General features: G+C 44.1%; 1 protein-coding gene across 1 annotated transcript in view; it reads right to left on the reverse strand.

The window, feature by feature from the left end:
• LOC109879871 (rabphilin-3A) overlaps positions 1-17,565 on the reverse strand; it is a 47,085-nt gene that overhangs the window by 7,891 nt on the left and 21,629 nt on the right. Inside the window, exons 2-8 of the mRNA XM_020472065.2 lie at positions 4,237-4,417; positions 3,360-3,453; positions 2,102-2,113; positions 1,556-1,684; positions 1,209-1,338; positions 940-1,023; positions 480-645 (exon numbers count right to left, since the gene is read on the reverse strand). Coding sequence (XP_020327654.1) covers positions 480-645; positions 940-1,023; positions 1,209-1,338; positions 1,556-1,684; positions 2,102-2,113; positions 3,360-3,433 — 595 coding nt within the window. The 5' untranslated portion in view covers positions 3,434-3,453; positions 4,237-4,417. The remainder of the gene's footprint in view (positions 1-479; positions 646-939; positions 1,024-1,208; positions 1,339-1,555; positions 1,685-2,101; positions 2,114-3,359; positions 3,454-4,236; positions 4,418-17,565) is intronic.

The raw sequence follows: 17,565 nt of genomic DNA on the forward strand, positions 1-17,565 counted from the left end.
CTGGACCTGGGAGACAGGCAGCACCGGACACTGATTCTCTCTCACACCTACACTCTTATTTTTGCCCCGTCAACTGTATTGTTTTGTATAAGACTTCAGTCATATTGAACATGGTACATGTTCATGAATTAAGACCTCTCCCGAGTGTGCATGGCCCACTGAGATATGTTCCCAACAAAACAGTAGTACTATATTCATAGTCGACAACATCAGTAAAGAACAGTACAAAAGATAAAACAAATAAAACATTGTAGATACTGTTCGGGGTTTCCATCGCTTTTATCTTTTAGAATAGAATATTGACTTCAGGACAACATCATTCCCATTTAGCTATAATTAGTTAGCTGAATGGGTTTTATTCTGCCTGGCCAGCTACTGAAAACAGACCATGTCTATATCTGCTTTGCCACTCTCACAAGCCAAGAAAGCAATCAACCTGACACAACCCCCTTTCCCACTGCTCCGTGTGACCTGCTTACCTCTGGCCTGTGATTGGGGATGACCAGCTGCAGCCCTGGGGTCAGATGATGCTGGCTCTGGGGCTCGCTGGGCACTTGACTCTTTGGACTTGGAGATGGACATGGGCGAGGGCAGGAACTGCTTAGGAAAGCCTTTAAAGAACCAGGCACCAGATCGCTTCCACACCTAAGAGATGATTTAGAATCTTTCATCTTTATTTGGATCCCCATCAAGCTGACACCATGACAACAGATAGTCTTCCTGGGGTTCGTAAATAATGGCCTGCGTCATATAAGCTTTAACCTTGACACCAACAGTACACTCACTGTTAATCTCCCTGATCCCTCTGTCTCACAGAAGTGAATCATCACTCTGTATCTTTCACCCACCACGTCCTTTAATTCACTATGACACATAGCGTAACATGTGTCATGCTATGACATATTCCTGTCACCCTGTGTGTCTCGCAGAAATACTCACCTCTCGCTGTTCGCTGCAGATCTTGCAGAGCCACACAGAGCGCGACCGGCTGCCGTTCTTCACTCCACACTTGGTGCACATGTGCTACAGGAGAAAAGACACAGGTTCACAAAGAGGTATTAATGTTTACAATGTCACAGATATATTACCATTTCATTTCTCAGGGTCAATTGTGGCCTAACATGGTCCGTAATGGTTCATCACAGCAAAAGCAAAGCGTCTTTGCCATCTAGGAAGGGGAAAAAAGACAATCTTTCCAACCCCCCTACCTTTTTGCAGTCCTCACAAACCACTGAGCTGACCCCTGGAACACCCAGCTGCTCCCCACACAGCAGACAGCGGTTCACCCCGTCCCCACACACCGTCTTCTTCATGTCATCTAGACGGTTCACCAGGCGCCTGTAGCAGCCAGGACAACTTTCATTACAGCCAATTACCAGTAGAACATCCATGCTCAGTTGGGTAAATGTGGTATTAATAGTCCAACTGATTTTTACACACACGTCATTCAATCATCTTGTCCAGTATTTTTGCAGAGCTGAGATTTAACAACACTGAGGTGGGCCGTGCAATGGAGTTCCAATCCATTAGCTCAGAATGTCTCTTTAGTCCTCACCCAATTCTCTCCTGCTCCATGGCCTCCATCTTCTCAGCACGGGCGATCACACCGTTAATGATCTCCTTCTCCTCGTCAGTCAGGTCCGGAGCGTCGGGACCTGGCCTGGCCTGGTTGGTCCAGTTGCCCCTGACAACCACACAGGAAAACTGTCTGGGGCTGAGGCACCCATGCTGCATGCATGCATTTTTAGCTTGTCAGGGTCACACACTCAGACATACAGTGAGAAATCAAATGTATATGCAAAATAACACTCAAACACAAGAATTGACAGAGGTATACAATAGACAGGGACAAAGTAGACAACGTAATACAACAAATACCATAATGGCCTAATGCACATGTGCACATTGTGCAAACTCCCTTCATTACCTGTGTCCAAAACATATGTGAACATACAATAATTAAGGAGAGAATATACATTTACCTGTACATACCCTAGACACACTCTAAATACAATCAAACAGTAGAATAGTAGATTGAAACAGTGGAGAGGGTGGGGGGATAAGGTAGATGGAGAGATGGAGGGAGAGCTGTACTACTTACTGTTCCTTATCACTGAGTCCCAGCCATGGCAGAGATTGAAAGGAAGCAGACAGGAGAGGAGAAAATAAGTTGGTGCATGGGAAAGCATGGAGGGGTTAACAGCACCATGCAGCAGGCAATTGACCAACACTTTTTTTTAAAATGCTGGGTTGTTTGGATGACCCAACTGCTGGGTTGCAGGCATTGGGTCTCTTAGTTGGGTTGTTTTCTTTTAAAAATTGCAAGGTAGGGTTTTTGATGCTGGATTATTGAGATATGTCCCAGTGGGTTAGATCATAAGAATGGAGGCGTGGCTTAGTAAGGGTGTAGCTTTCAGATGTAAAGTTATTTTTAGCCACCCGTGAGAGCAAATGTCATTCCTGTTCATCTGTTCAGTTGTATTGTTATCATATATTACAGTTGGACACTGCCAGCTTTAATGAGGCTTACACATGTGTAGAAGTCACATAAGGAGTAGGAGTCACGCAAATCCCAATGTTGGGATAGTTACCACTTTAGTACACAATGTAAATAATCATGTTATAATATGTCATGTTTGAAAAATATACATTTGCAATGTACAAACATTTTATTTGTATTTTTGTTACTCTTTTTCTCCCCAATTGGTAGTTACAGTCTTGTCTCATCGCTGCAACTCCAGTACGGACTCGGGAGAGGTGATGGTCGAGCGTCCTCCGAAACACAACCCAACCAAGCCCCACTGCTTCTTGACACAATGCCCACTTAACCCGGAAGCCAGCTGCATCAATGTGTCGGAGGAAACGCCGTACACCTCGCAACCTTGTCAGGGTGCACTGTGCCCGGCCCGCCACGCCACAGGAGTTGCTGGTGCACGATGAGACAAGGACATCCCTGCCCGCCAAACCCTCCCCTAACCCGGATGAAGCTGGGCCAATTGTGCAATGCCCCATGCGCCACCCGGGAGGCACTGCAGTGTACAAACTTAACATGATGAATAGGTATGACATTTTCTCTCATGGATGGCCAAAAAATAGTGTAGAAAGCAACACTACTAATAAGCCCCGCCTCCTGAAAATAACATTAAAAAGAACCAGCTGCTGGGTCAACCCAACATGAAAGTAAATAAAAACTAAATTGATGGTTAAATTAACCCATGTTTCGGTAATCCCAACAACTCAACATGTTGGGTTATTCACACAACCCAACTGGCTAGGTCAAAATAACTCAAATTAATAAAACTCAGAGAGATAACAGCATGGTGCTTAGTGTACCCTGTTGTTCTGCCACCCGTGCTTACTTGGCATGCATGCTCATCTGCCTATCGTTGGGCACCCAGCGGTCCGAGCTACCGCCCATCACTGCGTTCGTCATGGCTGCTGCACTATTGCACTCTGCAGGTGGACACGCAGATAAAGACGAGACACACACACACACACACACAAAGTTACATGATAAATTATACATATAAGAAGGAATTCTTAGCTACAGATACTCTTTGCCCTAAATCACTTAGGCTAGGTTTTAAGATTTACATTTACATTCTTTGATTCCTTCATTGGAAACAACATGAACAATTTTAATCTTGTTCCTCACTATGTAATCAATTTAGTCACACATTAAATTATTATGAGTTAGATAATCATAATGAGTTGTTTATTAAAAGTTATCTTATCCCATCTTTACCACAACTCAAATCAATACATCAAATCCATGCAGGAAAGCATAACTAACTGTCAATTGATCAAATTGACGGTCACATTTAATCTTCCCTGCTTAAGCAGCACTAACTTCCAATCAAATCAAATGTTACTGACTTCAGCACTAATATTGCTGCCCTCTCAGCAGGCAGAGCTCTCTGTATGCTAAGAGTGTGGGCCAGGAGATTCACTGACCTTGTCATCAGACATACTTATTCTATTTGATGTAAGAGTCTGATACTGACACAGTGCATTACAATAACAATAAGGGCTATGAATAAGGACAATATCAACAGTGCCTTTATGTGATCTGTGTAAAACTTTACAGTAACGATCGATAAACCATGTCACCCGATGTCTAGACAATTTTTACAGACCAACTAATGTTTGTGATGCAAACACTGAGCAATTTAATCGAATGGAACAATGTGACATGAAATTACTGAAATCAATAGGAGTGTAGAGAACTGAACGTACCTCTATCCGCTCAAAGCTCCCGAGGGCCACCACCAGGCAGAGCGGGGAGCGACACCCAACCAGCAACAGGGTGGGTCCTCAGGGAATGAGCAGGGTGGGTAGGGAGGGTCAACAAACCTCTTTCCACAGTAGCCTGGCTCAGATAGAGGCTCCTCCGTCCAAATCTGATGATAGCAGGGAACTGAGACATGTTGTGGCATGATTGGAGAGAGTAAGGGGGTAAGACAGAAAAAGAGGGAGAGAAAATAAAATGTAAGGGGAAAAAATCTATAAATCTCATTTGTCTTCAGTTTGCTACAAGCAATCACTCCACAGTAGCACTCCAGAACATAGCTAGAAGTGAGAGAGAGGGGGGAGTGGGGGAAAAGAGAGGGGGAGGGGTAATTCTGATCTACAGTATTAACTCCTGTATTAAGACTTACATTTATTGGTCATTCAAATCACCCGCAGAATGCAGAACAAACAATGAGTACTGTTGTATATAAACTGTAGGAGGATGCCTTTATAGTATTGGCCTGGAACCTGTCTCACTAACCTGCTGGAAAAAAACAGCATAGACGAGCATAGGCTGATCACAGCATACGCTGTGTTTTGGACACTGATGAGCATGGTATGCTGGTGACCAGCCTTCTCTGTGTTTTGGACACTGGTGACCAGCATCAACTGGTCACCAGCATCAAAGTGCTTAATTATTAAAGACAGTACATCACGTAGGTCTTACTTTAAGAGTTTCTCCCTAATACAGTGAACCCCTCAGGCCTTCAAGTCACATTATGCTGGTTTGCAAAGGTATATTTAATTCCTATTGGAATCCAGCCAGAGTAGGAATATCCAACTATTGGAATTTCTATTCACCCCAAATCTGCATTCAGAAAGACTGCCAGGGTTAGAATTATGAATAAATGAGACCATCTAAACTGGAACAACCATTTCAGTAACCATTACCCTTATCCTACTCCTCCTCTGTTCCTCTGGTGAGGTTAATCCAGGCCCTGCAGTGCCTAGCTCCACTCCTATTCCCCAGGTGCTCTCATTTGTTGACTTCTGTAACTGTAAAAGCCTTGGTTCCATGCATGTTAACATTAGAAGCCTCCTCCCTAAATTTGTTTTATTCACTGCTTTAGCACACTCTGCCAACCTGGATGTCATAGCCATGTGTCACGCCCTGACCTTAGAGTTCCTTATTATTTTCTATGTTTGGTTAGGTCAGGGTGTAACTCGGGTGGGAAAGTCAATGTTTTCTATTTCTTTGTTTTTGGCTGTGTGTGTGTGTGTGTGTGGTTCCCAATCACAGGCAGCTGTCTATCGTTGTCTCTGATTGGGGATCACATATAAGTTGTCATTTTCCTTTTGGGTTTTGTGGGATCTTGTTTTCTGTATAGTTTCTTAGCCTTACAGAACTGTGCGCTTTTTTTGTTGTCTGTGTTGTTTTGCTCTTGGTGTCATCACTAAAAAGACGATGTACGCCTACCACGCTGAGCCTTGGTCCACTCTTAATTCCAACAACGAGAGTCGTAACACCGTGTCTGAATCCTGGCTTAGGAAGACCACCAAAAACCCTGAAATGTCCATCCCTAACTATAACATTTTCCGACAAGATAGAACTGCCAAAGGCGGCGGATTTGCAATCTACTGCAGAGAGAGCCTGCAGAATTATGTCTTACTATCCAGGTCTGTACCCAAACAATTCGAGCTTCGACTTTGAAAAATTCACCTTTCCAGAAACAAGTCTCTGACCGTTGCCACTTGCTATAGATCACCCTATGCCCCCAGCTGTGCCCTGGACACCATATGTGAATTGATTGCCCCCCATTTATCTTCAGAGCTCGTGCTGTTAGATGACCTAAACTGGGACATGCTTAACACCCCGGCCATCCTACAATCTAAGCTTGATGCCCTCAATCTCACACAAATTATCGATGAACCCACCAGGTACAACCCCAAATTCGTAAACACGGGCACCCTCATAGATACAGTGCCTTGCGAAAGTATTCGGCCCCCTTTTTGTGAAGAATCAACAACAAGTGGGACACAATCATGAAGTGGAACGACATTTATTGGATATTTCAAACTTTTTTAACAAATCAAAAACTGAAAAATTGGGCGTGCAAAATTATTCAGCCCCTTTACCGTCAGTGCAGCAAACTCTCTCCAGAAGTTCAGTGAGGATCTCTGAATGATCCAATGTTGACCTAAATGAATAATGATGATAAATACAATCCACCTGTGTGTAATCAAGTCTCCGTATAAATGCACCTGCACTGTGATAGTCTCAGAGGTCCGTTAAAAGCGCAGAGAGCATCATGAAGAACAAGGAACACACCAGGCAGGTCCGAGATACTGTTGTGAAGAAGTTTAAAGCCGGATTTGGATACAAAAAGATTTCCCAAACTTTAAACATCCCAAGGAGCACTGTGCAAGCGATAATATTGAAATGGAAGGAGTATCAGACCACTGCAAATCTACCAAGACCTGGCCGTCCCTCTAAACTTTCAGCTCATACAAGGAGAAGACTGATCAGAGAAGACTGATCTTTTTCTAAAATGATATGCCGAAATTTTTGCAACCCCTATTACTAGCCTGTTCAACCTCTCTTTCGTATCGTCTGAGATTCCCAAAGATTGGAAAGCTGCCGCAGTCATCCCCTTCTTCAAAGGGGGAGACACTCTAGACCCAAACTGCTACAGACCTATATCTATCCTACCCTGCCTTTCTAAGGTCTTCGAAAGCCAAGTTAACAAAAAGTTTACCGACCATTTCGAATCCCAACGTACCTTCTCCGCTATGCAATCTGGTTTCAGAGCTGGTCATGGGTACACCTCAGCCATGCTCAAGGTCCTAAACGATATCATAACCGCCATCGATAAGAGACATTACTGTGCAGCCGTATTCACCGACCTGGCCAAGGCTTTCGACTCAGTCAATCACCACATTCTTATCAGCAGACTCAACAGCCTTGGTTTCTCAAATGATTTTTATTTTTTTTATTTTATTTTATTTAACCTTTATTTAACCAGGTAGGCTAGTTGAGAACAAGTTCTCATTTGCAACTGCGACCTGGCCAAGATAAAGCATAGCAGTGTGAGCATACAACAAAGAGTTACACATGGAGTAAACAATTAACAAGTCAATAACACAGTAGAAAACAAAGGGGGGGTCTATATACAATGTGTGCAAAAGGCATGAGGAGGTAGGCAAATAATTACAATTTTGCAGATTAACACTGGAGTGATAAATGATCAGATGGTCATGTACAGGTAGAGATATTGGTGTGCAGAAGAGCAGAAAAGTAAATAAATAAAAACAGTATGGGGATGAGGTAGGTGAAAAGGGTGGGCTATTTACCAATAGACTATGTACAGCTGCAGCGATCGGTTAGCTGCTCAGATAGCTGATGTTTGAAGTTGGTGAGGGAAATAAAAGTCTCCAACTTCAGCGATTTTTGCAATTCGTTCCAGTCACAGGCAGCAGAGTACTGGAACGAAAGGCGGCCAAATGAGGTGTTGGCTTTAGGGATGATCAGTGAGATACACCTGCTGGAGCGCGTGCTACGGATGGGTGTTGCCATCGTGACCAGTGAGCTGAGATAAGGCGGAGCTTTACCTAGCATAGACTTGTAGATGACCTGGAGCCAGTGGGTCTGGCGACGAATATGTAGCGAGGGCCAGCCGACTAGAGCATACAAGTCGCAGTGGTGGGTGGTATAAGGTGCTTTAGTGACAAAACGGATGGCACTGTGATAGACTGCATCCAGTTTGCTGAGTAGAGTGTTGGAAGCCATTTTGTAGATGACATCGCCGAAGTCGAGGATCGGTAGGATAGTCAGTTTTACTAGGGTAAGCTTGGCGGCGTGAGTGAAGGAGGCTTTGTTGCGGAATAGAAAGCCGACTCTTGATTTGATTTTCGATTGGAGATGTTTGATATGAGTCTGGAAGGAGAGTTTGCAGTCTAGCCAGACACCTAGGTACTTATAGACGTCCACATATTCTAGGTCGGAACCATCCAGGGTGGTGATGCTAGTCGGGCATGCAGGTGCAGGCAGCGACCGGTTGAAAAGCATGCATTTGGTTTTACTAGCGTTTAAGAGCAGTTGGAGGCCACGGAAGGAGTGTTGTATGGCATTGAAGCTTGTTTGGAGGTTAGATAGCACAGTGTCCAAAGACGGGCCGAAAGTATATAGAATGGTGTCGTCTGCGTAGAGGTGGATCAGGGAATCGCCCTCAGCAAGAGCAACATCATTGATATACACAGAGAAAAGAGTCGGCCCGAGAATTGAACCCTGTGGCACCCCCATAGAGACTGCCAGAGGACCGGACAGCATGCCCTCCGATTTGACACACTGAACTCTGTCTGCAAAGTAATTGGTGAACCAGGCAAGGCAGTCATCCGAAAAACCGAGGCTACTGAGTCTGCCGATAAGAATATGGTGATTGACAGAGTCGAAAGCCTTGGCAAGGTCGATGAAGACGGCTGCACAGTACTGTCTTTTATCGATGGCGGTTATGATATCGTTTAGTACCTTGAGTGTGGCTGAGGTGCACCCATGACCGGCTCGGAAACCAGATTGCACAGCGGAGAAGGTACGGTGGGATTCGAGATGGTCAGTGACCTGTTTGTTGACTTGGCTTTCGAAGACCTTAGATAGGCAGGGCAGGATGGATATAGGTCTGTAACAGTTTGGGTCCAGGGTGTCTCCCCCTTTGAAGAGGGGGATGACTGCGGCAGCTTTCCAATCCTTGGGGATCTCAGACGAGATGAAAGAGAGGTTGAACAGGCTGGTAATAGGGGTTGCGACAATGGTGGCAGATAGTTTCAGAAATAGAGGGTCCAGTTTGTCAAGCCCAGCTGATTTGTACGGGTCCAGGTTTTGCAGCTCTTTCAGAACATCTGCTATCTGGATTTGGGTAAAGGAGAACCTGGAGAGGCTTGGGCGAGGAGCTGCGGGGGGGGCGGAGCTGTTGGCCGAGGTTGAAGTAGCCAGGCGGAAGGCATGGCCAGCCGTTGAGAAATGCTTATTGAAGTTTTCGATAATCATGGATTTATCAGTGGTGACCGTGTTACCTAGCCTCAGTGCAGTGGGCAGCTGGGAGGAGGTGCTCTTGTTCTCCATGGACTTCACAGTGTCCCAGAAGTTTTTGGAGTTGGAGCTACAGGATGCAAACTTCTGCCTGAAGAAGCTGGCCTTAGCTTTCCTGACTGACTGCGTGTATTGGTTCCGGACTTCCCTGAACAGTTGCATATCACGGGGACTATTCGATGCTATTGCAGTCCGCCACAGGATGTTTTTGTGCTGGTCGAGGGCAGTCAGGTCTGGAGTGAACCAAGGGCTGTATCTGTTCTTAGTTCTGCATTTTTTGAACGGAGCATGCTTATCTAAAATGGTGAGGAAGTTACTTTTAAAGAATGACCAGGCATCCTCAACTGACGGGATGAGGTCAATGTCCTTCCAGGATACCCGGGCCAGGTCGATTAGAAAGGCCTGCTCACAGAAGTGTTTTAGGGAGCGTTTGACAGTGATGAGGGGTGGTCGTTTGACTGCGGCTCCGTAGCGGATACAGGCAATGAGGCAGTGATCGCTGAGATCCTGGTTGAAGACAGCGGAGGTGTATTTGGAGGGCCAGTTGGTCAGGATGACGTCTATGAGGGTGCCCTTGTTTACAGAGTTAGGGTTGTACCTGGTGGGTTCCTTGATGATTTGTGTGAGATTGAGGGCATCTAGCTTAGATTGTAGGACTGGCGGGGTGTTAAGCATATCCCAGTTTAGGTCACCTAACAGAACAAACTCTGAAGCTAGATGGGGGGCGATCAATTCACAAATGGTGTCCAGGGCACAGCTGGGAGCTGAGGGGGGTCGGTAGCAGGCGGCAACCGTGAGAGACTTATTTCTGGAGAGAGTAATTTTCAAAATTAGTAGTTCGAACTGTTTGGGTATGGACCTGGAAAGTATGACATTACTTTGCAGGCTATCTCTGCAGTAAACTGCAACTCCTCCCCCTTTGGCAGTTCTATCTTGACGGGAGATGTTATAGTTGGGTATGGAAATCTCTGAATTTTTGGTGGCCTTCCTGAGCCAGGATTCAGACACAGCAAGGACATCAGGGTTAGCAGAGTGTGCTAAAGCAGTGAGTAAGACAAACTTAGGGAGGAGGCTTCTGATGTTGACATGCATGAAACCAAGGCTTTTTCGATCACAGAAGTCAACAAATGAGGGTGCCTGGGGACATGCAGGGCCTGGGTTTACCTCCACATCACCCGCGGAACAGAGAAGGAGTAGTATGAGGGTGCGGATTGCCTCGCCTGGTTCACCAACTACTTATCTTATCAAATCGGAGGGCCTATTGTCCGGACCTCTGGCAGTCTCTATGGGGGTGCCACAGGGTTCAATTCTCGGGCCGACTCTCTTCTCTGTATACATCAATGATGTCGCTCTTGCTGCTGGTGATTATCTGATCCACCTCTACGCAGACAACACCATTCTGTATACCTCTGGCCCTTCTTTGGACACTGTGTTAACTAACCTCCAGACGAGCTTCAATGCCATACAACTCTCCTTCCGTGGCCTCCAACTGCTCTTAAATGCAAGTAAAAGTAAATGCATGCTCTTCAACCGATTGCTGCCTGCACCTGCCCACCCATCCAGCATCACTACTCTGGATGGTTCTGACTTAGAATATGTGGACAACTACAAATACCTAGGTGTCTGGTTAGACTGTAAACTCTCCTTCCAGACTCACATTAAGCATCTCCAATCCAAAATTAAATCTAGAATCGGCTTCCTATTTCGCAACAAAGCATCCTTCACTCATGCTGCCAAACATACCCTCGTAAAACTGACCATCCTACCGATCCTCGACTTTGGCGATGTCATTTACAAAATAGCCTCCGACACTCTACTCAGCAAATTGGATGCAGTCTATCACAGTGCCATCCGTTTTGTCACCAAATACCCATATACTACCCACCACTGTGACCTGTACGCTCTTGTTGGCTGGCCCTCGCTTCATACTCGTCGCCAAACCCACTGGCTCCAGGTCATCTACAAGTCTCTGCTAGGTAAAGCCCCGCCTTATCTCAGCTCACTGGTCACCATAGCAGCACCCACCTGTAGCACGCGCTCCAGCAGGTATATCTCACTGGTCACCCCCAAATCCAATTCTTCCTTTGGCCGCCTTTACTTCCAGTTCTCTGCTGCCAATGACTGGAACAAACTTCAAAAATCACTGATGCTGGAGACTCATATCTTACTCACTAGCTTTAAGTACCAGCTGTCAGAGCAGCTCACAGATCACTGCATCTGTAAATAGCCCATCCAACTACCTCATCCTCATACTGTATTTATTTATTTATCTTGCTCCTTTGCTCCCCAGTATCTCTACTTGCACATTCATCTTCTGCACATCTACCATTCCAGTGTTTAATTGCTATATTGTAATTACTTCGCCACCATGGCCTATTTATTGCCTTACCTCCCTTATCCTACCTCATTTTCACACACTTTATATAGACTTTTTCTACTGTATTATTGACTGTATGTTTGTTTATTCCATGTGAAACTCTGTGTTGTTGCATTTGTCGAACTGCTTTGCTTTATCCTTACCAGGTAGCAGTTGTAAATGAGAACTTGTTCTCAACTAGCCTACCTGGTTAAATAAAGTTGAAATAAAAATTAAAGTAACCAAAAGATTGTAACTAAAAGATTGGAATAGTTTTGACAAATGTATGTCATTCATCTTTGTGTAGCATATGATTAATAAATCAATCAATGTACATGCAAAAACACACACAAAAAAACTGCAATAGAGCATGTTGGGAAATATGATAATAATGGGCGGGTTTTGCCAGACCAGCTTGACCAGCTTGTTCACTAGCATCACCAGTGTTGATACAACGTCATCACATAGAATCTTTTTTAATGAAATGACGTGGAAACAATGTTGATTCAACCAGTTTTTGCCCAGTGGTCTGGCTTCCATTCAATATTTCCCCCTGTCCAGCTCCCTAAGGAAACAACAAAAATGCATAACACTGTATACGTCCCATATGCTGAGTCTCACAACCCTGATTCTCCGTCACTGCACAAAGTTAATCATCCCCCTTTTGTTTAGGATAGTTATCCTGGGAAGGCAGATAGAGAGGAGAGGACGGGGGGGATCAGAGGTGGAGAGATACTCAGACGTACACCACACGGACCCTGGAGGAAGAGCTCTCACCCAGACAAAGTTTTGTAAAGCTGAAGATAAACACTGTTGCGTCACTGCGGTGAGAGTGCGAGAGAAAATGCCTCCGCTGAAGAAGTTTTTCTGTCAGTGCTGGCAGAGACTTTCAGAAGATTCATTCAGAGAAAGGACACTACATTCTGGTTATTGACCCTTCGACAGGCTTCAATAGTCTTCTCACAGCACTAGGAGGTGAGGGTCTGAACGAATCTGTCTCAATGAGTATGATGCAGGGTTGACACTCAGTCTGCGTCATCTCTTCTATGACTCTCACTCAGTGTTGGAGAGTACACCAGCTCGTCTTTCATTCATCTTATTCAAGTGATGAGTCATTCAGATTTTGTATTGTGCCTTTAGAAGCAGCTGGCATTTGCCCTGCATTTTTCTAAATGTGACAGAGACGAAGGTTTGAGAGCCAGCGATATGCACGGCACGGCACAGCGGTGCCTGGGGACAGGATCATGGAGAAACAACCATGCAGAACAGTGTGAAGCTGTGCCAGGAAAGCATAATAGAAGACAGAGGGTGAGATGGGGGAAACTAGAGCACCAACATTGATTCACATCATCATCTCCTTCATCATTACCATCAGTCATCCCCTCAGCAGCATCCGTACTGTACCATTTCTTACAGGGGTGGAGAGGACCAATTTTGAAACCTGCGACTTCACTCAAGGGCCTAACAGGATAGTCAATACTAGTTTGTGTCATTCAAGATACCAGGCACAAGTCCCTACCAAGCCAACCTGTAAGCCACCATTTTCTTTATTAGCTATAGCATCCTACTGTCCATTACTTGTTCAGTACGTTTTGCCGGACTTATTCAAATTTGACTGTGTTCACTTACATTTAAAGATATGTCTGGAGACAGTGTTATAGCCAAACCCTGTTTCTGCCAATGGTATCTCAGTGATGAATTTTATTAAACCTTAATTTTGGCAGGGAGTCAATGCTGAGACCAAGTTCTCTTTCCAGATGAGCCCTGTATAGCTCCACAATACCCATTCAAATATTAAACTACACATTCATATACACAATAAAATACATGTTATTATACACAACAATACACAGAAAGCAAAACACAATCATAAAAAACACATTCTTCAGTACAAATGTCCCCTAACAACCATCTGAAAGGCCCTAGAGGAACCAATTCATCCAATTGAACGTGTATTGTAGATAATTCTACACGTATGGTGCAAGGGAATTCAAATCTGATTTATCTATCTCTCTAGACACCAAAGGAGTCACCCTGTGAACAGGTTTGATAACATGCCATTTAAAATCTTAACAGTGATGTTAGGTCATTCGGAACTTTGTGGAGCAGGGCTTTGTAAACAAAAAGAGCATAACGATGTGCTCTACGTGACTTCAAAGATGTCCAGCCATAATTTTGGTTAAAAATACAGTGATGATAAATAAAATTGTCTCCTGTCATTAAACAAAGGGTGCTATGAAAAACAGCATCCAAGGGTTGAAGAGTAAGGCAGCTGCATTTTTATAAACAGTATCACCATAATCAAGAACAGGTAGAAACGTTGACTGCACAATCTGCTTCCTGCTGGCTAGAGAGAGACAATATCTGTTTCTGTAAAAAAAAAAATCCCATTTTAAATATTACTTCTGTCTAGATGTTAAACTACCTAAGGTCACCTACAGGTGTACCTGTTCTTAATAATAATACAGAACTAAACATAGAAAACCATAATATAAAAGATATGGTGACAGAGAGTGGGATCATTTCAGGTTCCCTTGATGCTCCTACACTGAACTACTTGAAAGGTTTTTTTTATTAGTTAAAAAAATAATTTCAAACACTACTAGGTACAGAATGACTAACTTGCTCTCATTGTAGTATGACTTGGACACTGACTATAAAAACCTGTTTGATATTTAAAAACTGGGGAGGGTGAGACGTGAGGGGCTTTTGGAGACACAGTACAGTACCCTTCCTGAAGCTCTGACTGCAATGGACACACCACTCTGCCAAGACACCCTCTCTCTCTCTCTCTCTGGCCTCTCCTCCGAGATGAGATATACATTTCTTAAGTGGGTTAATGAGATTCTGAGATCAGTGTAAACTCCCATGATTGGTTTCACTTTAATGATTAATTTATCAGGGCAGCATTCCCATTGTGACTCCCAGAATTCAAATTTAGGGGTGGAGCTTGACTCAAAGCCTCGGTCCGGCTTCAGGGCACTGCTGCTGCAGCCACCAAACACCACCCACCTTCATGGCTTGCCATTGGCTGAGGGCTGATGTGACAAATGTGTACTGCTGAGCTTCAACACCTAATCCCAGATAGTGATGTCAAGTTAATGCTATAATCACTATCATTCAAGGGGCTTTTTCTCCAACAAGACTAAAATTACACTGAGTGAACAAAACATTTTGAACACCTTCCAAATATTGAGTCACAACCCCTTTTGCCCTGAGAACAGCCTCAATTCGTCGGGGCATGGACTCTACAAGGTGTCGAAAGCGTTCCACAGGGATGCTAGCCGATGTTGACTCCAATGCTTCCCACAGTTGTATCAAGTTTGCTGGATGTCCTTTGGGTGGTGAACCATTCTTGATACACACAGGAAACTGTTGAGCGTGAAAAACCCAGCAGTATTGCAGTTCATGACACACTCAAGCCGGTGCACCTGGCACCTACTACCATGCCCTATTCAAAAGGCACATAAACCTTTTGTCTTGCCCATTCACCCTCTGAGTGGCACACATATACAATCTATGTCTCAATTGTCTCAAGGCTTAAAAATAATTATTTAACCTGTCTCCTCCCCTTCATCTACACTGATTGAAGTGGATTTAACAAGTGATATCAATAAAGGATCATAGCTTTCACCTGGATTCACCTGGTCAGTCTATGCCATGGAAATAGCATATGTTCCTAATGTTTTGTACACTCAGTGCACAACCAACCATAAATGAACATGTCAAAAATAATAGTGTGAGAGGCTCAAAAGCACATTTTTCCACATTAAATATTTCATTCCTGCCCTTAAGTTACTTTATGCTAAGAAAGGACCATGCCCACAGAGCTTTCAGTAAGTCTACCTCAGAACCAGCTGCTGAAGAGGCTTGTGCCTCTGCTCTGCTTCTGGCTGGATGCACTGTCTGTCAACCACACCCTCCTGATGCGGAGCTGAGCTGGCCTTTCAGCTGTAAAACCTGGAAATGCTGTTAGCAGAGGACCAGCAACACCACAATCACCCTGACATTTACTGTATATTACCATCAACGACTCTCCCAACTTCACAACTCACAAAATCCACTATAATCATCCTGATTGGTTGGTACAGAATGCTATCCTGTAAAGACCACTCATGTGTAGCAGTGCTGACAAGTCCCCCAAGCCCAACCCTTATTAAACCCTTTTCCCACAATCCAACCAAGCCGTAACATACTGCATGTACCAGTGGCCAAGGTTGGAAGGTTTTATTCGGGTGGTTACAGAAATACGCTCAGTTGGACTGATCGAGGACATAGCCAGCAATTTCAGTATAAAAAAGGCTTTTGGCCAAAGGGTCTGTTGGCAGTAGTGAGAGGCTACCTACTGGGCACAGACGTCAGTTCAACGTTTAGTTTGGATTTACATTCGGATGACTTGTCAACTAACGTGAATTCAATGTGAAATCAACAAAAAATGACACTTGATTTAGGTAAAACATTTGGTGAAAAAAAGACGAAATGCCCTTAAGTTGATTACTTTTTGGAAATCCATACTCTGTGAACCAGTGGCGGTCGGTGCCGTTTAAGATGAAGGAGGACAAAAAAAATTTATGCGCATGGCCTTATTTCTATTACAGCATATTGGATGACTCATTCATATTCCATTCACCCAGTGCAATGTAACAGCAATAGGTTTACTACATGATACTCACATTTTACCTTTAACTATCATGAGGTTCCTAAAACCTAGCCAGTTTACAGCGTAGATGCACACTGGTCGAAAGTTTTTAGGCGACAGACAGTGACATATGGTTAGACAGTGACACATTCAATACCAACTTGCACACTCTTGCCTACATCTATCTGATCTAGGGTGTAATCATTAATCCAACAGTTGCAAACGAGAGTTTCTATTGGACAAATGCAAGCATGTTTATCCCCATTTCTTTCTGTTTGCTTCCGTTTAAGAAACGTTTTTCAACAGAATCGGCAGAATGAATACACCCCTGATCACGCGTAAACACAGTTCACTTTCAAAACAGCCACGGTGTATTCCTTCTCTCAGATAGATGCGCTCTCCTCCTCCCACCTATTCTCTTCGCTTATGGACTTCAATGCACAACACATCAGCTGTATGTGACCAGGTGAAAAAACCTTTCCAAGCCAAACCATATCATAACCGCCACACAGCCTACATTGTTGTCACCATATTAGCTAATGTAACATCATTGTCAACATAGCTAATAGAACTAGAGCGTTAGTAAACCCACTACAGTCATGCAGTGACGTTACAGTGTACAGTCTGTAAGCAGTTTAGCACTTACAGTGTGGCAATACATTTATAAAACCAAAAGCTTATCTTGACTTGGAAGAGTTCCAGTGTTGTGTTGGATAGTCATAGCCAGCTATCTAACATAGCATAACTATGTTTGAGCAGGGAGTTTGAGTAGGCTAAACTAGCTAGCTGCATTTGCTAGCTAAATAAGTGAAACTGAAAGTGAAAAAAATTGCAACATTTCTCTCTTGCTTCTCCTTCATTTTGGAAAAAGATTATTTGTTCAAAACTGTTAAACTATTGTCTTTCTTTCTCTTTGAGTCAACTACTCACCACATGTTATGCACTGCAGTGATAGCTAGCTGTAGCTTATGCTTTCAGTACTAGATTCATTCTCTGATCCTTTGATTGGGTGGACAACATGTCAGTTCATGCTGCAAGAGCTCTGATAGGTTGGAGGATGTCCCCAAGAAGTTGTCATAATTACTGTGTAAGTCTATGGAAGGGGGTGAAAACCATGGGCCACCTAGGTTTTGCATTGAAGAAAAGGTACCCAGAGAAGGACGGAAGCTAGCTGTCCTCCGGCTACACCATGGTCCTACCTTACAGAGTAGTGTTGAGGCTACTGATTCGAGATGGTCAGTGACCTATTTTTTGAAT

Source organism: Oncorhynchus kisutch, linkage group LG3, assembly GCF_002021735.2.
Source record: "Oncorhynchus kisutch isolate 150728-3 linkage group LG3, Okis_V2, whole genome shotgun sequence".
Taxonomy (NCBI): domain Eukaryota; kingdom Metazoa; phylum Chordata; class Actinopteri; order Salmoniformes; family Salmonidae; genus Oncorhynchus; species Oncorhynchus kisutch.